Source organism: Castor canadensis, chromosome 19 (genome assembly GCF_047511655.1).
Source record: "Castor canadensis chromosome 19, mCasCan1.hap1v2, whole genome shotgun sequence".
In the NCBI taxonomy this organism is placed as follows: domain Eukaryota; kingdom Metazoa; phylum Chordata; class Mammalia; order Rodentia; family Castoridae; genus Castor; species Castor canadensis.
In genome coordinates this window covers 41,599,269-41,622,423 of record NC_133404.1, presented here as the reverse complement: position 1 = coordinate 41,622,423, position 23,155 = coordinate 41,599,269, and the positions used below count along the sequence as shown (strand labels likewise).

Here is a 23,155-nt window from a genome sequence, read left to right as displayed (position 1 = left end):
CTGTCCTGAGAACCCTCACTCTTTTTACCGGCCTCAAGTCAGGTACATTTACTGTTGGGACGGAGGACCTAGAGTCAGCTGAGCAGCCCAAGCACCCCCAGAAACTTGGTGTGGGATTCCAGGTTGGGGACCTGGCCCTTTGCCTCCTCCCACCCTATGGACCACCCTCCCTAAATATCAGGGCCAGAAAACAGTGCCTACTGTGGAGATGATTGAGTCCCATCGTGCTTTTCTGCGAGGCTGGCGTGCCAGCTGGGAGCCCCAGGTTACACAGTTGGGCCGCAAATCCTCACCCGGGAGCTGGAAAGGCTCGGAGCTGGGGCAGCCTCGGCCTGAGCTGTAGCTGGTGATCTGAGCTTTTTCTGGTTTAGCTGCAGCCAGGGCTGTGCGTGTGCCTGCGTGTGCGTGTTCTGACAGAAACACGTTTTCCTGGTGGCAGGGGAGCAAGCAGGTTGACACAGACTTACCCTGGTCCTGGACCACCCTTCGCCAATTCTCAAGCCAGCCTGGCATTCCCAGTGTCTCACCCTAAGGCAGGGCCCAACCTGGGTTAAGCCTCTAATATCTGCAGGGTTCCCCAGACCCTGCTCAAGTTTGCAGCTCTTGGGTGGCTGGCAGCGCCCTCTGCCGACAGTCTCTGGAAATGCCAGGGCCCTGGAAAGCCAGGGTCAACCCTCTGGGAGAAGGGGTTTCCTCCTGCAGGATGGCTCAGCAGGCAGTCGGGAAAAACTGAGGCACACGAGACAAGTTTCCCCAGATTCTCACACCTGCCTCTTTGCTTTGAGCAAGCTCTGCTCTTTATCCCAGTATGCCTCAGTTTCTCCAGTTTTCACTCTAAGGCTCAGCCGCATCCCACTTACCTGGGTGAAACAAAGGAGTCTAGGTGTTGACACCCCAAGGAGAGAGGTGCCCCTCTCATTGGCACCATCAGCCCACTCCAGGCTCACACCCGCACTTCCTCTCCATCCGTTCCAGGAATCTGCAAATCTCTCTCCTCTCTTCCCCCGCCCCCCTTGTCACCCCTGTGCTGCCTGTGACTGGCACTGGCTGAGCACTATGGCCAGATAATCAGATTACCTTAGGTCCAGAATAATCTATTCCATATGGCTTGCCAGCTCGGTGGCTCCAAGAGCTAAAGGTGTGAGGAGAGAGGTGATGAGTGCTGGCAGGGGCTCCCCTGGAGCCTCGGGCCTTAGTGGGAGGCCGATGGAAGGTAGGCAGGGGAGAAGTGGGGCTGCACTGCTGGACCCTCTGAGGATGCTGTGCCCTGGGGGGGCAGGGAGGGTGGTGAGTAGTGGATCCACGGAGGAGCAGGATCCCCTCCAGGGCCGTCACTGCTCTCGGGATTGGTGCACTGCATCAGAATTCTGGGCTTTTACTTTCCACATCCAGGGGCTCCGGCACCGTCGTCCATTAGGACCTGGGTGGGGTCTGGAAACTTTTTCTTTTTGCATCCCCACAGTCTCTGATGTGAAGCGAGACCTGATGGGGGGGCTCAAGGGTTCTGGAGCCCCTCATTCTCAGGGTGTCCCTCCAGGGTGCACGTCCTCCAAAGGAGATGGAGAAGCATAAAGAAGGGCAGGCCCCATGCCCTGTCCCTGCAGCTGTGTGACATGGGACAACCTCTCCAGATTTCTCCTTCATCTGCCACGCGGGGCAAGGTCCCCCACATCACAGAGTGTCATAGGAGTTGTGGCCCAGCCAGCCCCTGCACAGTGCCAGTCACAGTGATGTGGACACCTCACCCAGGGCACACAGGCAGAACTGAGGCCTGGGGAGGTGGATGCCCAAATGGTACAGAAAAAGGACCCTGACCTACAGTGACTCAACTCCGGCCTGGAGGCCAAGGCTGCCTGAGGTGGAGACATAATAACTGGCAGTCTTTCTCCTGAAGGGTGGCCTGTGCTGAGGGGTGGTGGCAGATCCCCAGCTGTCCGGACATCATAATTAGGGGTGTCCCCTGATGCTAAGTAGGCTGGCAATGGGGCAGAGCCGCTTCCTTCCCCTGGGGCCTCTGGCTCCAGTGAGGTGGGGATTAGGTTGCTGCGAGGCGAGTATTGACATAGCACCTCTGATTAGCACTCCTATGGCAGAGAAACGAAACGAGGGTGCTGAGATGGGCCCCCCCCCACCAGACCCGGCTTGGCAGGAGGAAGCAGCCTGGGCCTAGCACTGGTGGAGGGCTGTGCTGAGCCTGGGAGGGGCCTGCTCTGTTATGCCTGCCCCCCCCCACCTGAGGCCAAGGCTTGAACTCTCACCTCTGCTCTGGTGGAGTAGCCCCAAGCCTTGGATTCCCAGCCTTACACGTAGGCTGCAAGGGGAGGCTTGGGCCAGGGGCGCAGAAGCCTAGGGCTCCAGGCACTTGTCAAAACACAGTCCCCAAAAGTGTGAAGGCCTCAGCCCAGCGGGAGGGGGTGTGGGCCCTGTGGCCTGGAGAAGTCATTAACTCTGGCAACTCCCAAATGAACCCACTGCAGAGGCTGGCCAGATAAGGAGATCAAAGGGGAGAGAGGTTGGTGGGGGAGGGTGGGGGAGGCTGCAGCAGGGTACTGGCCACAGCTTCAGCCTGGCACCAACTGGGCCCCTGAGATGGCTTTCCAGAGACCCCAGGGGCAACAGGAGAGGGAGGCACTCCACGTGGCACTTCCAATTTGTCAGCCTCGAGGACTCAAGACCCTAGGGATAGGGCTGGAGTTAGAGCCTTCCCTTGCACCCCACCTCTTCTGCCCTGTTCCTTTTAACCCTCCCTCATCTCTGACACCAGGCCTCTTCCCATCATGCTCTCCTGCTCTGTATCTCTCTGTGGCTCCCATGTACCCAATGTTAACTGTCAGGTTTCAGATCTGAGTATTCGCAGGTGGTGTTTTCAACATAAGAAGTGCCTCCCACACATATGGCCTCTTGCCCAGACACATCTAGTTGATTTTGTACGTAAAACACAAATGCACCTAACGCATCCTTAACAAGAAGCCAGTGAAGGTGGCTTTTCAGAAGCAGGTGGACCGGCTGACAAATTTGTTACGCACACTGTACCTGCACACTTCTTTGATCAAGAAACTATGCGTACTAAACTTTATTTTCAAATAAAGACCTGACAGCTGGGTGCCAGTGGCTCGTATCTGTAATCCGAGCTACTCAGGAGGCAGCCATCAGGAGAACGGTGGTTTGAAGCCAGCTCCAGGCACATAGTTCGAGACCCTATCTCGAAAAAACCCATCACAAAAAAGGGTTGGTGGAGTGGCTGAAGGTGTAGGCCCTGAGTTCAAGCCCCAGTACTGCACACACACACACAAGACATGACCATAAAACACGAGCTTGGGTCGCTCTGATCTTTCTCACTCACAATGTGAAATGACAATTGTTGAAATGGGAGGGCACTGTGAGCACTCACATGCTTGGCAGTCCCTGGACAAGTGTGACCAGAGCCTGCTGACATCTGGCCTTTCCTGCTGTCTGGTCTCTCTGCAGCTCCTCTCCGCCCAACCCCAGCACACAGGCACTACCAGTTCCCAACCTGTTGTTCCTTCCAGCCCAGCATCATCCAAGAGGCCCAATCCCTGGGCTTCCGCACTGGCATTTGTGCCCTGGGAAGGCATCCATCTGCCACGTCCGGAGGGGTGGACCCTGCTGTAGGCTGGGGGGCTCCTTGGGACTGGATGGGCTCTCAGGCGTGTGCTCCTCACCTTCTCCCCACCCCAGGGAGGTGGGTAGTGCTTCTCCTGATGTGACCGGGGCGCGGCATGTCACAGCAGTTGTGACAGATTGCAGAGGAGGGGCTGTAGAAGGTGCTGGGGGAGGCCAAGGCAGTAGGAGATAGAGACAGGCCAGGGAAATGATGGTGGGCAGAGACACCCAGGGAGTCAGATTCAAGCCACTGGGCTTCATCACCACAAACCAGCTTACCAGAGTCTTGAGGGAGCTGGAGGCCACCTGGCACTGACATCACCCCTAGATTCCCTTTTCAAAGAAGAAACAGGTAAAGACGTGATGCCCGAAATCACATACTTCACAGTCTAACCTGTCTGAGGGGTGCAAGGTCTGAGGGGCCAGGCAGGCAAGATAGATCCTTCGAGATTTTTTTTTTTTTTTTTTGCAGTGCTGGGGTTTGAACTCAGGGCTTACACCTCAACACCTTGAGCCACTCCACTAGCCCTATTTTTGTGATGAGTTTTTTTTGAGATACGGTCTTTCAAACTATTGGCCTGGGCTGGCTTTGCACCTCAATCCTCCTGACCTCTGCCTCCTGAACAGCTAAGATTGCAGGCGAGAGCCACCAGGGCCTGGCCCTTCAAGATTTTCAATGTGATGGTCAGGCACGTAAAGAGGGATACTTAATTCCCCTAACCTTCCTCCCTCCCTCCCTCCCTCATTTCTTTCCTTCGTTCCTCTCTCTCCTTCCTCCCATCTTTCCTCATCTCCCAAGCTGGAGCCCAAAGTTGAATATGTGTGACAAGGGCAGATATCTCCACGTCCCCATACCAGGGAGACTGCAGACTCGCTGTTTGCTTTGATGCCACCTGTGGACACCAGGCAGAGCAAGTTCCTCTCCGTTACTCGCTGGCTGAACATTTTTATTAGGAAGGGCTCAGGAACTGTGTCGAATACTCTTCGGGCATCACTTCTAACTACATTTCACTGGCAAACTTGTATCTAGCCCAAAGTGACACAACACTAGCAATCGGACCGTGGTGGCCGCTGAGCACCTGTAGAATAGGCCAAGCTCCTGATCCTGTCAGGCTGGGGGAGTTCTGAGAGAGGGGCAGCAGGGTCACCCCTTCCTGTGCCCCGGTGCTCCCGGCACCTTCATTGGCTTGGGCCAGCTTGCTGGATTTGCCTGGCACAGCTCGGTCCTTGTGTCACCAGCAGCCTCCCTCTGCTCTTAGAAGGTATGGATTCCAGTTACCCCGACCTGGGAGGGAATCAGGGCCCCATGCCCGGTCCCTACCCCATTCCAGTCCGCTGGCGCATGCCCGGAGGCTCCCATGAAACACGCTGCCAACTAAAGCGCAAGAAAATGAAGAATTTGCACACGGTCTCCGATAGCTGAAGGTGGGCTCCAGCCGCGGGGAGCGGCCTCGAGGTCTGTGAGCCGCTTCCTGTAACCTGCATGGCTGGCCGGCCCCGGTCAGCCGGGTGCAGTTAGGGTGCCCAGGCCCCGGGCCAGGTGGGGCGAACCAAGGGGTCCGCACGGCACCGGCACCGTGGCCCCTCTCCCGGTTCAAAGAGTCAGGCCCCGCCCCCGCAGGCCCCGAGCCCGCTTTGAAGTGCTGATGTGGCCTGGAAGGGGCCACTTCACACCTCGGGCCGGGGATAAAGCGGCCCCGGGCCCTGGACGCAGCGTCTGGTCTCGGCTGCCATGGCCCAGCCCCTGTGCCCGCTGCGCTCCGAGTCCTGGCTTCTGTCCCCGGGCTGGGGGCCGCCACCTCCCGGCGACAAGGCCAGCGGCTGCTCCCCAGCCTCGTCCCCGGACCCGTGGGACAGCGGTCCAGCCGCCCGCGCCCCGACGGCGGAGAGACGCGGCAGCCGCCTGGGCAGCCGGCAGCGGCAGAGCGCCAGCGAGCGCGAGAAACTGCGCATGCGCACGCTCGCCCGCGCCCTGCACGAGCTGCGCCGCTTCCTGCCGCCCGCCGTGGCGCCCGCCGGCCAGCGCCTCACCAAGATCGAGACGCTGCGCCTGGCCATCCGCTACATCGGCCACCTGTCGGCCGTGCTGGGCCTCAGCGACGACGGTCTGCAGCGCCGCCGGCGACGTGCGGACGCCGCGTCCCCTCGGGGCTGCTGCTGCTGCCCGCTCTGCCCCGACGGCGGCCCTGGTGGTGGCCCTGGTAGTGGCGGTCCCAGCCTGGGCTCGGCCATCTGCCACGGGGCCACCTGGGAGTCCCCACCCACCCGACCCAGACCCCGAGCCGCGCCCGAGCCTTGCGATCTGCCCGTGCTTAATGCCGAGTGTCCAGCGGAGCCGAGCCCCTCGTCGCCGGTTAGTAGCTTCCTCCCCGCGGGGAACGCCGCGGGCGCACAGCCCCACCCGGTGACCAGCCACCCTGCCCGCGCTCGATGGCAGCCTGGCCTCACCTGTCCGCTCGTGGGAGCAGCCCCGCGAGCCCTGGGCGCGCAAGCAACGAGGGGAGGGAGAGGCCACGCGGGGGTCGAGGTCCCCCGAACGTGGAGCCTGGGGACGCGGGTCGTGCGCCGCGGCCGCCCGTGCACTCGCGGGCGCTGAGCGCTGTACCGTTTGCTCCTCCCCGCAGCCCTTTCCCTGCGAAATGCTGGCCCTGCTGGAGAACTGGATGCCCCTCTCGCCCCAGGAGTGGCCGCCGGCCTGAGGAGTCAGTGACAGCGGACGACTGGCGCCCTGTGTGAGCACCGAGACTGCTGGCCTCAGCACCTTGGAGGCGGATTCCCTGCCCTGGAAGGACCACCAGCTATTCTGATGGCATGGCCTCGTCCAGGAAGGCCTCCCCAGCCCCACCGCTGCCACTGCTGTGGAAGGAGGGACCTGGGGGCAGGGCTTTGCAGCCTGCGGGAGGCTCTACCTGCTGTGTATTTATTTATTTGTGAATAAACTATTTGAGCTGGTGTCCCTCTGCCTGTACACACGGCTCCCAACCTCCCTGCCAAACATGGAGTGTCAAGAGGGGCTCTTGTCATCTTCAGCCCCCAAACACACAGGCCAGCCCTGTGTGCCCCTCCCTGCCTCCACATCTGTCCTGCATGGGTCAGCCTGGGAAGATGGGGGTGGGGGGCGGTTCTGCGGGAAGGTGGCAGCAGGAATCCTTTGAACCTGGCAGAAAACCAGATAAAACCACAATGTTTGGTTTTATTGTAGAAAATGCAGCTCCCCTTTTTAAATGCTATTTTTGAGACAGAATTTGGCTATGTAGCACAGGCTGTCCTCAAACTCCCAGTTCTCCTGCCTCAGCCTCCCAGGTGATGCTGGGATTACAGGCGCACCTTACCACTCCTGGCTCACAGCTCCATTATGTACCGTGCACTTACTATGCTGGGATGACCGTGTTACAGAATAACGATCAGCACTGAAACCCAAATAGGACTTGGGAGTTGGAGTTCTCAGCCCTGCTAGGGTTTTGCCAGCTCCATTCATGTGGGAACTGAGAGGGCAGCAGCCCAAGGAGTCATTGTCCCAGGCCTGACGCCCCTTGATCTGGAGCTTCCTGGCCTCAGACCTGGTGTTCTTGGGGTTTGCCCATCTCTGGTCTCCAGGTCTCCCTCCCACGTGGCTTGGGGACCACAAACGCATCAGTGGGCTAGTCTGAGTTTGTTAGCCATGATTCTGGGCTGTCTAGCTGGGGCCCCTTGGTTACTGATCTGTGCCAGACGGAGCTGCGCCACTCCTGTCTGCACAGGTGAGACTCAGATCAGGCAGCACTCAAGCTTGGGGGTGACTCGTGGCATTGCAGCCTCTGCCAAGGGCTTACTCCTCCTCTCCCTCAAGTGTCTGGAACACAGGCCTTGGGTGTTGGTTTTTATAAGCACCTTGAGCTATAATTCACACACTGCAAAAGTCATCCCTTTGAAGGGCACAATTCACTGGTTTGGGCAGAGTCAGCCACCATCACCACTAATTTGCCAGCATTTCCACCACCCCCCAAAGAAGCTCTACCTATTAACTAGCCTCAATCCCATTCCCTCCTCGCCCCCTGCCGGCACATCCACTGGGAGTGGAATTTGCCTGCTCTGCACATTTCAGAGGAATCATACAACATGGGGTCAGCATGTCTGAAAGGTCACCATGTTGTCTCAGGTAGAACTTCACTCCTTTCCCTTTCCGTTCCCAGTACTCTTAACTCATCACGCTTCTTGGGTTTGTATTTAATTCCACCCAGGGGCCATTTCAGCTCAGGCCAGGGTAGGCAGTCGTGCAGTCAGGGTCAGGGTCCCTGCTCTGCAGTTCAGGGCTCCAGGCCTAAGCAGAGTCCATCTTGGCTGGCATTTGGCTGCAGAAAGGATCCAAAGGGGGAAGGAAGCTCACGCCCTCGGCTGGGCACTCCCTTTCCGGGCACCTCTACTGCCCCCATCTGACGCTTGTCCCCCCCACCCCAGAACACTGACTAGGGAAGAAATCTGTTTGCATGGCAAAGGCTCAGCGGTTTAGGCCTGGATTACGGTTGTTAGCAAGTCTTTTCACAGCTAAGTGGGGCTCATTGCCGCCCCCTTCCCTGCGAGGGCCTCTCCTTCTGCTCGGAGCTGGGAGCAGCCCACTGTTTATTAGTGCCTGGGTGTGAATTTTCATTAACACGTCCCTGCTAATAGCAGCCGAGACAGAGGACTGGAGATAGGAAGAGGTCTCCTCCCACTGCTCCCAGGTCCCCATCACCCCTTCCTGGCCGCCCCCTTCACACCTGGAGTAAACTCTGTGTGCTGTCCACAGTGAGGAAGACAGTAGCCCTCTGCCAGGCCAGCAGGAAGTAGGGGAGCCTCTCTCACCCTGGTTCCCAGCCAACCTGGGAACCCCAGTTAGGGGCCCCTTTTAAGGATGGAAAAGTTATAAGTAAACAAGAGGCCGAAGGACCCCACGGATGCCATGTGACAGTGTTGGGACTGGGACCCAGGTGTGGACTGCAAGCCTGTGTGCTTACTGCTCAGGCCTCTCCTACCAGCTCAAAACCACAGGTACTGGGCTGCCTGGGGCTGGAGCAGTCTGGGCTTAAGCCTGCTGGACGGTGGAGGTGCAAATGATGACACAGGCAATGGTCCTGCTCCCTGCCATCGGCAGTGGCCTCCTTCAGTTACGAGCATCTGTCCCCTAGGCTGTGTGCTTAGGGCAGGTTTCCAGTCAGCACAGATGGGGAAGTAGAAGTAGAGAGGTCAAGGGCTGTTCCCGAGAGCTCATTTGTGGCTACTGGGGTGGGGACAACAAGGAGGCTGGTGGTCCACAGACCCTGGCAGGCAAGTGTGTGGGTGTGCGTGTGCACGCACGGGTAGCGTAAAATACAGCTCCTGACCACACGGCCAGAAGGGAGGTGTGGGAGGTGGGGGAGCTGGAGGTGCAATGGGTGCTGTCCGCTCTCATATCTGGAGGGCAGAGTGTCCTCCCTGGGACCTCCAGCCACTCAGTGTTGGTGTGAGCGAGTGCCATAGCATGGGGTCCAGGAACAGAGGGGGACGGGGGCACGGGAAGGAGCAGTCAGAAACCCTGTGTGCGACTGGTCCTGGGACGCCCTACAGGCCTCATCCAGTTGTCATGGGCCCTCAGAGAGCTGCTGGGGACCACTCTACGCAGGAGGCACAGCTTCTAGAGAACAGCCAGGTGCCTCTCTGTCCCTCTCTCAGGTCTCCAGGACACCCAGCTTCCCACAGTGGTCCAGCTTCTCCTCCCCTTCCCGCCCTCCCTTCCTCCGTGCTGGGCATGGGGGCCCAGGGCCTCCTGCCTGCTACCACTGACCTGTACCCCAGCCCTCCAGGCGCCTCTGTAAGGGTCAGGGTCCCCAAGCGATGGAGAAGTAGCTGGTGGAGAGAAAGGGGACCACCGGGCAGTGGCAAGCTGGGGGTCCTGCTCCTTTTGGGAACTGTGCGGTGAGTGGGCCCTGCTGGGGTCTGGGCTGGTGGAAACAAAGGACCACACACCACAGCAACCTGCAGTGGGGACAACACTGCTGTTTATTGGGCGACAAACCTGGCACCCGAGGGTACTGACCCTCGGGTCCTCTTTCCCCTGGCTGGCTCTGTGGAGGAAGCAGGCTGCAAGTCCAGGGCCCCAGGGTGTGGCTCTGTGACACTGTGTCCTGTCACCTCAGGGTGCCTGGAGAGTGGCTGCCGAGGCTGCTGGTGGTCATCACTTCCTTCAGTTCTCTTTCTGGAGAATCAGGGAGTACCTCCGAAGCCGGCCCCATGGCTCGTGCCCTTCCTCCTGGTACTTCAGCCTCTGGAAGCTGCGGGCCACACGACCAGAGGTGAGAGGCGCCTCACCCACCTCCCGGCTCCCTGGCTCCCAGGACAGAACAGGACCCCTGTGCTCACGGAGGAACTGGAGGATGACACCCCACTTCACCTCTGCGTCTGCATCAGACATCCGGGGAGAGCTCCTACCAGGAGGGACAGGCTTAGCGCTCTGATGGGGGGTACACACTGAGAGTGGGGTAGGAACTGAGGACTGAAAAGCCCATTTGCAAACAAAATGGGCTCTACCCATGAGTGGAATATTATTCAGCCCTGTAAAGGAAGGAAATGCCACATGTGCTACCACGGGAATGAACCCTGAGGACGCTGCGCTGAGTGAGCTACTCACAAAGCCAGTCACAAACACTGTGATTCACTTATCTGAAGATGCTCATATTTGGTCTTTAACAAAACAAGTTTTAGGAAAACATCAATATGCTCAAAATGAATGAAAAAAGAGAAAAGGCACATTCAGCACACAGTAATCTGATATTGCCCCTCATCGTACACAGTGGGCACTGTCCACAGGTGGAGGGGCTGGCAGTGGGCTGGGGTGGGGTGCAGGCTGCCCCCAGGTTTCTGCCCTGGGTGCCAGAGCAACACTTTTGAGGAGAAAGACAATGATTTGGATTTGCCTTGAGGCTTCATGTGGTACAGCTATGTAGAGACAAGACTTTTTTTTTGTGGTACTGGGGACTGAACTCAGGGCCTAGTTCTTCCTACTAAAGTACTTCTACCACCTAAGCCACACCCACAGCCCAGAAAATTCTAACTTAAAAAATAGTCTATACATTGCTTTTTTTTTTTTTTTTTTGTGTACTGGGTTTGAACTCAGGGCCTCATGCTTGCTAGGCAGGCGCTCTACCACTCAAGCCACTCCACCAGCCCTATACATCGCTTCTTTTTATGAAAGTGAAAAAGCATGAGTGGGCATACAACCAAAAGTAAAGCCCCAGTTGGGCACGGTGGAGCACACCTGTAATCCCAGCACTAGGGGCTGAGGAAGGAGGATTTTGTGTTGGAGGCCAGCCTGGGCTGCAGAGAGAAATCCCACCTCAAAAAAACAGTAAAACTCCCGCTTACTTCAGACCCTTATTTTCTGCGATCAACAGCTTCTTGCATGTCCTTTAGCATCTTTTCATGCTCACATCTTTTTAGAATGGAGGTGTGTGACATACAGTAATGCACAATGACTCTTTTTTCCATCGAGAATCTACTTCAGGTGGGCATGGTTGTACACATCTGTAATCCCAGCACTGGGTAGATGGAGGCAGGAGGGTCACAGGTTGTAGCTAGCCTGGGTTACACAGTGAGACTCTGACTCAAAAAACCAAAACAACTGAAAAAGTCTATCCCAGCAGTGGTGTCTGGCAGCACTCACAGGTCTGGCTCGTTCCTTTTTTCAGTTTAGGACCTTCCAAAGCTGGCGACCTTAGGCAGTGGCTGTGAAGAGTTTTCTCACTCCCTCTACAGCGGGGGCGGGGGGTGGGGAGGAGGAGAAGAAAGATTTTGCCTGCAAAGCTCTCCCATGGTACCTGCAGACAGTAAGTGCTCAATTACGGCTAATTGCGGTAATAGGTGCACTGTGGAAGTGACCTTGCTGGAAGGAGGGGTCAGGGCACAGGTGTCAGTGAGGGACGGAACAGGAGGCAGCCATAAAGTAGAATAAGTTTTAAAAAACCTAAACCAAAATCCTTACTGTGCTCAGAAAACACAGTGACGTCTAAAGCACGTGCTTCCTCCGTGGACCCAGCCGTGACCAGGAGGCAGCCTCTACCAAGTGCCCTGTAATGTCCTGTGAGGACTAGGACTATGGCCACCACGAGAGAGCCAGGGTGCACACCTTGCCCTCCCTCTCCCTCTGTACCTGCACCGGGGGGCATTGCAGAACCTGCGCCCTGATTTTGACACTCTTTACCGGGCCCTCAGCCAGCTGTAAAGCAGATGGACAAGTCCAGCGATGTGACACTTGGAACTTCTGTTTGGCTGAACAAACAATCACAGTGACTTCAATCCAGAGACAAGCCAGGAAAAATTACACACAACGTACTGACAAAGAGCTTCACACCGAAAGAAAAGGCGCACAAGCATACAAAGAAGATCCAGGGCAAGTCACAGAAGAGCGCTGAGCACACAACAGTGTACACATAACTAACCGACTAATTTTTAAACCTGGTTTCCAAGGTAAAATATGAGCTATTGATTTTTGTCCTGCCTCCATAGCCTGTTGTGTGAAGGGTGAGACTTAGCATCTTTTCCCAGGGAACGGGAGGGCGAGTGGGGGAACCATCACCGCTCAGATGGGCCAAAACCTGAAAGTCTATCTCCAAATACCAGCCCTGCTGGATTTTAGGGGACCTCACAGATAAGGCTGTGAGGATGCTGTGTGCTGCATTTTTCTGGATCCAGCCCAGATTCTGGCTCTAGAGCTAGAAGGACACTTGTTTGTCAACAGGGGAACATGGTGACATTAGCCTATGATTAGGACAAGCTAAGGAGAGGAGGAGGCTGTCACCCACAAGGAAGAGAAGATGGTAGAGGAAGTAGGATCTTGCTGTTTTGGGGAAGGGGACAGTCTGGTGCCCCAGTGTAGGAGCAGGCATTAGCCTCAGGCACGAGCAAGGCACCTGTGTCCTGAGACAGGCAGAGTGCAGGGGTGGAGGTGACCAAGGTGGCCCAGAAGAGAGGGCAGCTGAGGGACTAGGGCTGGGGTGGAGGTGGTGGCACTAGCCATCTGCAGCATGACTCCCTTTGGCTATTTGGCAGTGAGGAAGGAGAGAGAGGGGGCCTGGGCCACCTGAGGTTGGGTGTCAACTAGCAAGCGGGTTTATGTGAACCCCCTAGGGAGCATGACAGCCCCTTGTCTCCACCAAAGTGCACCTGTTCTCCTTCCCACGGTGGCAGAGGACACTGCAGTGTCTTCTGTGTGGGAAACACACTGACAAGGTGTGGGCACACGTGTGTTGGATATGAAGAGTCTCCTAGAAGGCTCATGTGTTGAAGTCCTGGTCCCCAGCTGGTGGCTGGCACACGAGTAGGACCCTTCATCAATGGCAGACCACCGAGGAGTTGGGGGCTGAATTGGCCACTGGGGGCGGGGCTTGGCTGGGGGAAGTAGGTTTCTGGGAATAGGCCTTGAAAGGTATATCTTGTCCCCAGCCCTCCCTGTCTGAGTTTCTGCTTTCTGATTGCTACAAGGTGAGAAGTGTCCTCTGTCACCCGCTCCCTGCCATGGTGACGCCCTGTCGCAGCACAAGTCCTCACAGTGGAGCCAGCCATGAGCTGAAACCTTGGAAATGGTGAGCCAAAGTAAACCTTCCTCCGCTAAGTAGATGTGCAAAGGCACTTTGTCACAGTGATGAAAAGTGACTAGCTGCCCATCCAAGAGTGGACGGGCCTCAGCAAGTCCCACACAAAGCCGCCAAATCAACTTTGGGAGGAGCTCATCCTCTGTTTCTCAAGAAAGGCAAGTGTGTTACGATGGCCACAGTCCCGAGCTGGGGACAGCAATAAACAATGCCATTCCTCACCCTTCTCCTCCCACCATAGTGAACATGTGCCCCGACGTCACACAGGGCTAGCCTCCCCTCACCAAAGGAGCTGTGTGCTGAGCAGAGCAGGGTCTGAGGCCGTCATGAAGCCACCCACTGTCAGAAAGCTGGTGGGAGCCAGAAAGTCTGGCTTTTGTGGCTTCTCTTTGCTCTGTCTGTTCCCTGGTGTCTGCAATATTCATCAGAAGTTTGACCCAGCCATGTGGCACCCTGAGGGCCTAGGCTGGGGAGCAGAGGCCCACAGAGGCCTCCTCTCAGCCCTAAAGGCAGCCGCTGCTTCACATGGGCGGTTTCAGAAGTCTAGTGTGGGACTGTGGAAATGGATGGGACCGCCTCTTGCAAGTTTGAACCTCTGAATCTACTGCTGCATAAACCCTGACAGCTTCACCTCATTTTACAGCCAATAGAAACTATTTCAGATGCAGAAATAAATAGAAACCAATAAACAAATAAACTGGGACCTGTGAGGGGCATGTGTCATAAAGTGAGGAGAGTCCACTGTGAAGGACAGCACCAGGGTTGTGGGCACACGACACGCGTGCACTGAAGCGTCCTCTCAGAGCCGTTGTGTTTTTGACCCTACACACTGAAATGCTGGGGTGCCCTTTGGGAAGTCCCAGACATCCAGCCTCAGAGCAAGAGGAACAGGAAAAGCCCTCTTTAAACCAAGCGTTTCTCAATTTACCTCTGGGTCCCAGATCAGAAACTGTGTTGCCCCAAGGCATGTGACTCAAACACTGCGCAGGACCAGATAGGCGTGCCCTCAAACTGATCCCCAGGGCACCAGGAAGTGCACCTGCCCCTGGCCAGCTGGACACTGTGCCCTCTCCAGTGCCCCCTAGCCTTTCCATCTCCCAAAAGTGGCACCACTGTTCAGCCCCAAGCCCTGCCCCAGCCCCTGCTGGTCAGCTCTGCTGATGCCAGCCTCTTTTCTGCAGAAGGTCCCTCAGAAGGCAGTCCTCTGTACCCCAGCCAACTGGGCCCTCCCAGGAGGGAAGGGGCTGGCACCTTGGCCAGGGACAGAAGTCAGTAACCAGGAGGTAGAAGAGTCCCCTCCGTTCTGTACGGGGGCTAGGATGGGCCTCCATGTTCCAGAGAAGGGGAAGGCAGGACAGAAACAATGGGCTTCTCCTTATCCTAGCAGTCCAGTCACAGAGGGGTAAAGTCACTTGTAGACATCCTTCCCACAGACTATTACACAGTCATGAAAAACCATACTTACAAATGCTATAGTGTGGGTGTCCAATGTCCCCTGAAGGGGGACGTATTAAAAGCTTGGTTCCCAGCATGGAAACTTTAAGAGATGGAGCCCAGTGGGAGGGTAGGTCATGGGGGTGTGTCCTCAAAGGAGAGTGTGGGACCTCAGCCCCTTCCTGGTATCGTTTTGCTTCTGGGTCATGGAGAGCGGCCTGCTCTGCACTACACTCCCTGCCATAAGGAGCTGTTACACCCAAGGCAGTGGGGCCTTGAACATGGGCTGAAGCCTCCCAACTGAGGCCCAAGCAAACCTTTTCTATCTGAATATATTAATTATCCCAGGTATTTTGTTAGAGTGACAGGAGACTTACTAGCAATAAAAAAGTTTTTCTCAAAATCAAAAATGAAAATGACCCAAACATTGTATGCACATATGAATAAAATAAAAATTAGAAAAAAAATCAAAAACCATTAAGTAGGGCTGGTGGAGTGGCTTAAGTGGTAGAGCACTTGCCTAGCAAGCATGAGCCCTGAGTTCAAAGTTAAGTTATATTTGGGAATGACATAAAGTCAGATGAAGATGTGAACACGGAAGATGATTTCACCTTGGTGAAAACCCCAAGGTGAAAGAAGCTAGTGGTGGTGTCGGTGATTTGTGATTACGAGTTATTTAAATTTCCTCTTCTTTTGGTATTTTCCTGTTTTCCCAATTTCTATATCAGAAATAATGAATACACATATAGGAGCATATATGCGTGTGTGTGTGCATATATATATGAGTGCAGCTTCTGAATACATCTTTTTTACCCTGGGAAATGACTTTGTTAGCTGAGGGAGCAGTTCTACACTTGAAGCAGCTTCGGTGGGCTGAAGTAGGGTCAGCAGGTCTCTGAGACTAGGTTGCCTTGGTTGAGGGTGAGAACAGTCAGCCAGGTGGGAGGTGAGCCACCCAGAGCTGATCTGCTGCCCTCAGTACTCCCACACAAAGGGCAGCCTGCTGGCCTAGGGTCGTCAGAGCCCCCAGTGAGGGCACCAGAAAGCTCCAGGCCCTGCCCCCTGCCCCGGGAGAGCCCCTCCCATGGGCCAGGCCTCACCTTATGCTCTTGTCTTATCTTTCACTATTTTTTTTTTTTTTTGGTGGCACTGGGGCTTGAACTCAGGGCCTCATGCTTGCGATCTACCACTTGAGCCACTCCAACAGTCCTTTTTTGTATTGAGTATTTTCAAGATAGGCTCTCAGGAACTACGTGCCTGGGCTGGCTGTGAACCTCCATCCTCCTGATCTGTGCCTCCTGAGTAGCTCAGATTATAGGTGAGAGCCACCAGCACCTGACTCACCACTATTTTTAATCAATTTGCCCAAACGATACATTTTTTGTAGAAGAGCCGTGAATCACCCGAGCTACTGCTGTACACAACTCCATCTGCCCTGATTCAGAACCAGATTATGTCTAAATGATGTTTATAATCGCTCCCTATCTTTTTATTTTGAAAACGTCAAACCTGTAAAGAGGCACAAGTAATCTGATGAGCCTTCACCTAGACTCACCAGCTGTTAGCGTTTTGTCTCTCTGCACAAGTATTTTCTCAGATTTCGTCGTCTGTTAGCACTTTTACCTTTTCACCACATCTCTCTGTAAATATTTTCCCGAACCATGTGACAATGACCGTAGACACTGTTAGGTCTCTGGCATTCTTGGGGCAGGCGGAGGGTCCCGAGGCTAGCAATGAAACCAGACCCCCCTGATTTGTGACGGCTTGCAAAACTCCCCTGCTTGTTTCCCTGCTTGCAAAACTGCAGGAACTTCCCATTTCTCAACTAGCTATGCATGACGACCCATTCCACCTGGTGATCACAGATAAATGGGGGCCAGCAGCCCGGCTGTTCTCTGGAAGGAACACCCTCCCTCCCTCACGGTGTGGTCCCTCCTATACAGCCCACTCCCCATTCCAGCCAAGCTGCTGCAGCCTGAACCCGAGGGTCAGCCCCGCAGTCTGTGCTTCAATAAATCTTTCTTTTCTACACGTGGCATGGTCTTTGTTCAGCAGTTCCTTATTGACACCAAGAAACATTCCCCTAAATTCTTTGACTGCACCTGACCAACATGATATTGGGGTCAGAATAAGAAACCTCCGTGTCAGGAACACCTGAGTGCTGGTAAGCCTTTAGTCAAAGGCAAAGCCAACCGCGCCTCTTCATCCCCAGACACGAGACACTATTTCTTTCCAGGTGCATGGGCACGCTTGGCCCCATGGGATACCGAGAGCCACCCGAGCCACCAGCACAGCACAGGAAGACATCAGTGTAGCAGGTCAGAGGCTGGCCTGAGTTCTATTCCCAGCAGCACAAGAAAGAAAAAATGGCAGGCAAAGCAGGCATGAGAGAGCGCAGAGGGGCTGTGCTGCCACCCACTGGTCACATTTAGTATTTTTCCAGGCATTTTGGTTTCTTTTACTGAGGATCCACAAATGCTGGACCTCATATGTGTCACCCGACCTCATACCTGCAAACCTTAGAAATCAGACCTGCCCAAAATGTCCAGGGACTGGGCCATGGCTCAAGCGGTGGAGCCCCTGCATAGCATGCATGAGGCCCCGAGTTCAAACCTCAGCAGTGCCCCACAATTAAAAAATAAAAATCCGTCAAAGGAGGTGTGCATGCAGCTTAGTTGTTGAGTGCTCGCCTAGCATGTGCAAGGTCCTGGGTTCAAGCCCCAGCACCAACCAACCAACCAAACCGTTCTTTTCAAAACTGGGCAGTGGGCCAGACATGGTCCACACTCCATAAACCTAATCCAAACCGTGTTGCAATGACGTCTAGTGACGCAAATGTGCTTTGTAAAAATGGAAAGAGAAAATTAAAGGGAAAAGGTGGTCACAACAGGAACACAGCGTTAGACTGAAGCCTTTCTTCCTACCGGTCCAAATGGGAACTGGAGGTGGCTCGTGTGGCGCTATCCCTCAGTTAGGGGAGTTAAGTGCCAAAAGGCTCTCACCCCAGACTTTGCAGACCCCACCTCTCAACCCTGGGACAGCGCCAACACCAGGAGGGCAGGCACTGCAGTCCTTACGTGCTCTGGAGGAGGTGCTCACATCTTTTCTCCAGCGGCAACACCAGGGGGAAGTCCTTGTTTTTTGTCAAGTCCTTTTGTGGAATGGTGTGATTTTTGGAGATATTTTCCAGGAGTGGGTAGGCCTCAAAGTCAAAATAAAAAATAGAGTTTTGGATATCTTCAGTATTATTAGCGGGTGTGGTTTCACCATGTGGATGGGCTCCTGTGTGAAATAAGAACACAGGTATGAGTATGACATAAGAACACCAGGCTCTGTGACTGCCTTCTCCACAGAAAACCTTATCAGCACCTTGGGTTTTTTTTTTTTTTGGTGGCACTGGGGTTTGAACTCAGGGCCTCACACTTGCTAGGCAGGCACTTTTACCACTTGAGCCTCTCTGCTAGCCCTTTTTGGTATTGGGTTTTTTCAAGATAGGGTCTCGCAAAGAACTATTTGACCAGGGCTGGCTTTGAACCGCCATCCTCCTGATCTCACCTCCTGAACAGTGGGGATTACAGGCATGAGCCACCACACCCAGCCTTGCCAGCACTGTATTGGAGGACCTTGGAAGACTGGGCTGCAGCACCCTTTGTCCTGTGGCGGAGGAGATGCTGGGGACAGGGAGCTTGAGTGGGTCACTCTGCTTCATGGGGCTGGGGAGTCAGGGAGGGGCAGCATGCTCTAGAGCTGGCAGCAGCCCTTCCAAACCTTGGAGCAGGAAACACGGATGGTGTGAGGACACAACAAACAGTGGATTACAGGGGTCTGCCAGCTCCTGACATCTGGGGGGAGCAAAGCCACAGACAACTTTAGCCTTGGCCACGTCCATGAGGTTCACAGAGCCGTTCTTGGCAAAGATCAGTACCTGGGAAGCAAGAGAGGGTATGTGGGGACTCCTCCAGACTCAGCCCTACAGGAAGGCAGGTGCAGAGGCTGCCCCTGTGCTGGGTGAGCAAAGCAGCTGGAGAATCTCTCTGTCCTGTGGGCACCAACCTCTGCTCCATTGGGTGCTGCCTCCCTTGGCCCACACTGCCTTCACGCATTGATGGGGCACTGTCTGCTGCCTGATGGGGCCACTGTCTGACCTGAGTTTTGTCTGACCCAGGCTCTGTCTGACTCAGGCTCTGACCTGGGCTCTGTCTGACCCAGGCTCTGTCTGACCCAGGCTCTGTCTGACTCAGGCTCTATCTGATCCAGGCTCTGACCTGGGCTCTGTCTGACCCGGGATCCGTCTGATATGAGGCTCACCCCTTTGCCCCTTTGGCTTCTTCTTGTTCCCCCAGCCTCCTCCCTGCTGCACACCCTCCTCATGGTTCCAGTTCCTCACCTGGGCTTCCATTGCCCTTTCTTCCTCCTTTGGGGTCCTCCTGGCTGAGGTCTGGGATGGGCCCCTCCCGCCTGCTTCCCCCCTGCCCAGACCTTCCAAAGCCCTCCTTGATCCTCTCTCACTGCCACAGCTCCCCCCAGTGGGTCTCTATCATCCTCTCTACCCCACCTTGAACCATCTGTCCTGCCTCAGACGCCTGTTGTCTCAAGGAGGTGCTTGGTTCTCTTTAGCAGGGAGCACCACCCTTCAAACTCTCCTTCTGAGCTGTGGAGTGCTCTTGCTTCTCCTGGGTCATCCTTTGAGCTCTTCCTTGTCCCATAAGAGACAGCAGTACCCATAGGGAACTCCATTCTCCCTCCTTGTCTCCTCTGTGACTCGGTTCCACCCACCATTCTTGCTCTCTGGTTGGTGAGCACTCAGTGGACATTTTTAGCCCTGGGCCTCCCCTGGAAGTCCTGGAAACCCCTGCCCTTCCAGGGCCACAATGGGAGTCACAGACTTTCTCCCGGGCCTGGGTTCCATCAGCAGGCCCTGGAAGGACTAGGGAACCAGCTCTGCAAGTCAGGATTGGCCTAGCTGCCTCCCTCACCTCTGACTACAGCCATAGCAACTGGGGTCCTTTTCCTAACTGTCCTACCCCCATGTGCTCAAGCCCCATCCCACAGGAGGGCATGCCTTAACCTTCCGTCTGGCATCCATGGCCTTCCAGAGCTGGTCCCTCTGCCCCCACCATGCCCTAGCCCAGCCTCCTTCCTCTTCACACAGAGGATCTGACACTGCAGCTGCCCTCTGTCATACCCCCTTCCTGTGCCAACTTCTGCAGGTAAAGTCAAGTGATCTCTTTGTTCCACGCATCCATTGCAAAATCATATCACAGCCCTCCTTGTGATCCAGAACAGCTGCTTGTTGACCTGTCTGTCTTTCTGGATGAACTGTGAGCTCCACAAAGTCAGGGACTTTCTCTTTTACTATATTTATTGCTTATCGATTTGATGCTGGGGATTGAACCAGGGCCACCACCAAGCGACACCCCTAGCCCCAGACTTTTATATCTGCATAGCAAAGGCTAATCATGTGCCTAGCACAGAGTAGGCTGTCAACAGAAGAGTCATGAGAGGCACAGGGAACTCACCATGCCAGGCAAGGCTGGGACTGGGGCCACGGCACAGATGGCTTCTTCTGGGTACTTCACAGGACTGCAGGACATAAGCCACACAGACATTCTGCTATTTGAAGAGTTTCAGATTTTCACTATCCTCTCCTGAGCATCTGTCCAAATATCCATTTTCAGGAAGGTGCTTAAATAACACAGTGAGATATAATGCAGCAAGGAACGTAACACTGGAGCTACAAGCACCAATATATATAATTGGTTTTTTTGGTGGCCCTGGAGTTTGAACTCAGGGCTTCACACTTACAAGGCAGGTATTCCTACCACTTGAGCCACTCCACCAGCCCTGTTTTTGAAGATAGGTATTTTTGAGATAGGAGCTTGAGAACTATTTGCCCAGGGCTGGTTTTGAACTTTGATCCTCCTGATCTCTGCCTCTTGAGTAGTCAGGGTTACGGTTGTGAGCCACAGGCACCCAGCCCAACTTTTATAATTCTTATGAGCAATGTCGCAAAGCAAGCTAGAATAAGTATCACTGAAAAGCAAATTGAGGAATATAAAGTGTATCGCTCCTAATATGTACGGCTAAGTGACATATCGTTTAGAGAACAATTAGCCGTAATACTTGGCTGTGACTGCCATCAAAAGGTGGAGACTAGGGCTGGGGAGGGCTCGAGTGGTAGAGCACCCGCCTAGCAAGTGTGAGGTCCTGAGTTCAAGTGCTAGTACTGCCAAAACATAAAAACAAAACAAAAAAGGTGGCATCTAAGCCAGGCGAGGTAGTGCCTGCCAACAATCCCAGCACTTGGGGGGTTGAGGCAGGAAGATTTTGAGTGTGAGGCCAGCCGGAGCTACACAGTGAGACCCTGTCTCAAAAAGACAAGAACAGAACAAGGTGAAGTCTGTGTTTGCTCTGCTTGAAGGTGGGGATGCCCAAGGGTTGTGCTTTGACATCAGCAGGAGTAGCACAATCAAGGTTGAGAGGCATTCGTGCTGTGGGGCTGTCCCTTGCTGCTGGCACCTTAGTCTGCAGGAGAGGCCACCAAGAAGACAGCCCAGGTGCCTTGCCAACAGCCTGCTAACTGCCAGGTGAGGGAGTGAGGCCCTTCTGGACCCCAGCCCTGGCTGAGCCGCCAGCTGTCTGCAAGCATGGGTATGCTGAGTCATCACCTGAGTCCAGCTTACATTGGAGACTGTGGAGTCAGGGGCTAACAAGGACTGCTTTCTTTAGCCATTAAGTTTTGGGGGTGGTTTGGTATGAGGCAACAGGTAATTGATGACCTTTGGGAAGAAGCCAGGAGGACGTCATCAGGGAGAGGCACACAGGGACCTCAGCGGAACTAGAGGTACTGATGATGTCCAGTGCACAGAGGAGTCTAGCCCATTGTTCTTATTGTTTTTTGTATCTCTCTCTCTCTCTCTCTCTTGATTCATTTGCATGCATAAAATATCTTTAATATTAAAAAAGCATGAGACCCCTGGGCAGAAGCGAGCCTCTACTTGGTCACATGGCACAGGAAAGTTGTCATTTATGCCTTAGGATTTTGTTAGGCAGCTGGGTCACACATGACGCTAGGGAGCTGCTCACCAGGAGAGATGATGACAGGGAAGGTGGATTTCCCAGCAGGCTTTGCCATGGTCATTAGCCCTGTTCCACACCCCAGCCACTGACCTCTCCACAAGCACACTGAGGGTAGGGCTTTGGGTCCCGCTGGCTGTCACCAGGTACAGGGAAGCGTCGGTCCCCAGCACCACACATTTCACCTGGGATTTCACTGGCACCTCAGGATACATGTTCTGGTTATTGTGGACCAAGAAGAATCTTAAGAGGTGAATGCTTTGACAGGAGCATCCCTCAGGAAGAGCAATAACCCCCAGGGGGAATCCTGGAGAAAGAAATCACATGGTTGATCAGAAAGGGGGAAGACAGCCATGGACGCTGGTTCTGTGACCAGCTGGTGTGAGGGCAAAGTCAAGCAATGAGTGCCCTCTGCAAGGAAACCTGTAAACCCAGGGCCTGTGGGAAAGAACAGCCCTCAGGGAGCCCCCCATGTCTGCAGAGGAGCTGGGGAAGGGACAGCCCAGTCCATGGTGGAGTGAAGAGTCAGGGCAGGAAGGGAGGGAGGCCGTAACCCAGTTAGGGCTGCCCTCCAGCAGAGTACCGGGTATGAAGGTGTCTAGGGGGAGTGGACTCAGGAAAGGAGGGCTGGGTGTGGCCAGACAAGAGTTTATCAGTGGCTGGAACAATGGACACGAGCTGTGCATGGTCAACCACTTACTCAGTCCCTTTTTAGTTTTGGTTAGGGCGCCCCTCCCCTTGAGGCTGTCCTGGCCAGGTCACCTGCAGAGCTGGACCAGAGCAGCTGCTGCTCCAATACCATCAGGGCTCCTTTTGTGTGGAGGTGGCACAGCAGGGCAGAAACCCGTCTGTTTTGAGGACCTGAGCTTGGGAGGAGGAGGGCAGATGCAGAGGATGTTGGAACTCTGCTGGATACTTCCTCACTGGAGTGTAATACGGAAAGCCATGGTTACACTCCCAGGACCTGGTGTGGTACCAGCCATAGGACATAAGAAGCATTACACAGATTGTGTTCAGTGTTTGTTGAATGAATGAAGGAGTGGAAAAAAGGGCCAGCTGCCTCAGGTGACTATGAACACAGAGGTAACAGAAGGCCAGAGTCCCAGGACACCAGAGCTCCTACTCTAGGCGTTCAGAGACCCACGAGGTGCTCACTCTGAAGAAGGTGCGCAGGTGGCTCACCTTCCGCTAGGTCCCACAACATCAGCACGCCGTCCTCACAGGCCAGCACCAGGTAGGAAGAGGAGACACCGAGCTGGGAGACCGCAATGGGCGCAGCACAGGGCCACACGCTCTCGGGGTCTGCAGGGGAGGACACACTCACTATGCTCCCTACACACCCTGCCCCTGCCTGCCTCCACCTGGACAACCTGAGGCCCAGACTGTATGCCCACCTGGGGCCTGAGCGCCAGAACCACCTGTCTCCTCTCTGTGCAGGG

The 23,155-nt window shown here is 54.9% G+C and overlaps 2 protein-coding genes across 2 annotated transcripts in view; one reads left to right on the top strand and one right to left on the bottom strand.

Moving 5' to 3' along the window:
- The first annotated feature begins 5,356 nt into the window (after positions 1 to 5,356).
- Positions 5,357 to 6,725, top strand: Mesp1 (mesoderm posterior bHLH transcription factor 1). The gene is made up of 2 exons (XM_020181180.2): positions 5,357 to 5,977; positions 6,249 to 6,725. Exons 1-2 carry the CDS (start codon positions 5,357 to 5,359, stop codon positions 6,321 to 6,323), a joined length of 696 nt encoding a protein of 231 aa, XP_020036769.2. The 3' UTR covers positions 6,324 to 6,725.
- A 2,892-nt stretch (positions 6,726 to 9,617) lies between these two features.
- Positions 9,618 to 23,155, bottom strand: part of Wdr93 (WD repeat domain 93) — a 40,060-nt gene continuing 26,522 nt past the window's right edge. The window contains exons 12-17 of the mRNA XM_074062159.1: positions 22,899 to 23,018; positions 21,810 to 22,023; positions 20,159 to 20,222; positions 18,408 to 18,564; positions 17,717 to 17,921; positions 9,618 to 9,890 (exon numbers count right to left, since the gene is read on the bottom strand). Of these exons, the coding sequence (XP_073918260.1) occupies positions 9,803 to 9,890; positions 17,717 to 17,921; positions 18,408 to 18,564; positions 20,159 to 20,222; positions 21,810 to 22,023; positions 22,899 to 23,018 (848 nt within the window). The 3' untranslated portion in view covers positions 9,618 to 9,802. The remainder of the gene's footprint in view (positions 9,891 to 17,716; positions 17,922 to 18,407; positions 18,565 to 20,158; positions 20,223 to 21,809; positions 22,024 to 22,898; positions 23,019 to 23,155) is intronic.

What these genes read in the sequence shown, in the direction of transcription:
- Mesp1 (XM_020181180.2), top strand. Translation starts at nt 5,357, where the DNA reads ATGGCCCAGCCCCTGTGCCCGCTGCGCTCCGAGTCCTGGCTTCTGTCC. An exon ending in AGCCGAGCCCCTCGTCGCCG is followed by an intron (nt 5,978 to 6,248) that starts GTTAGTAGCTTC and finishes TCCTCCCCGCAG; the next exon opens with CCCTTTCCCTGCGAAATGCT.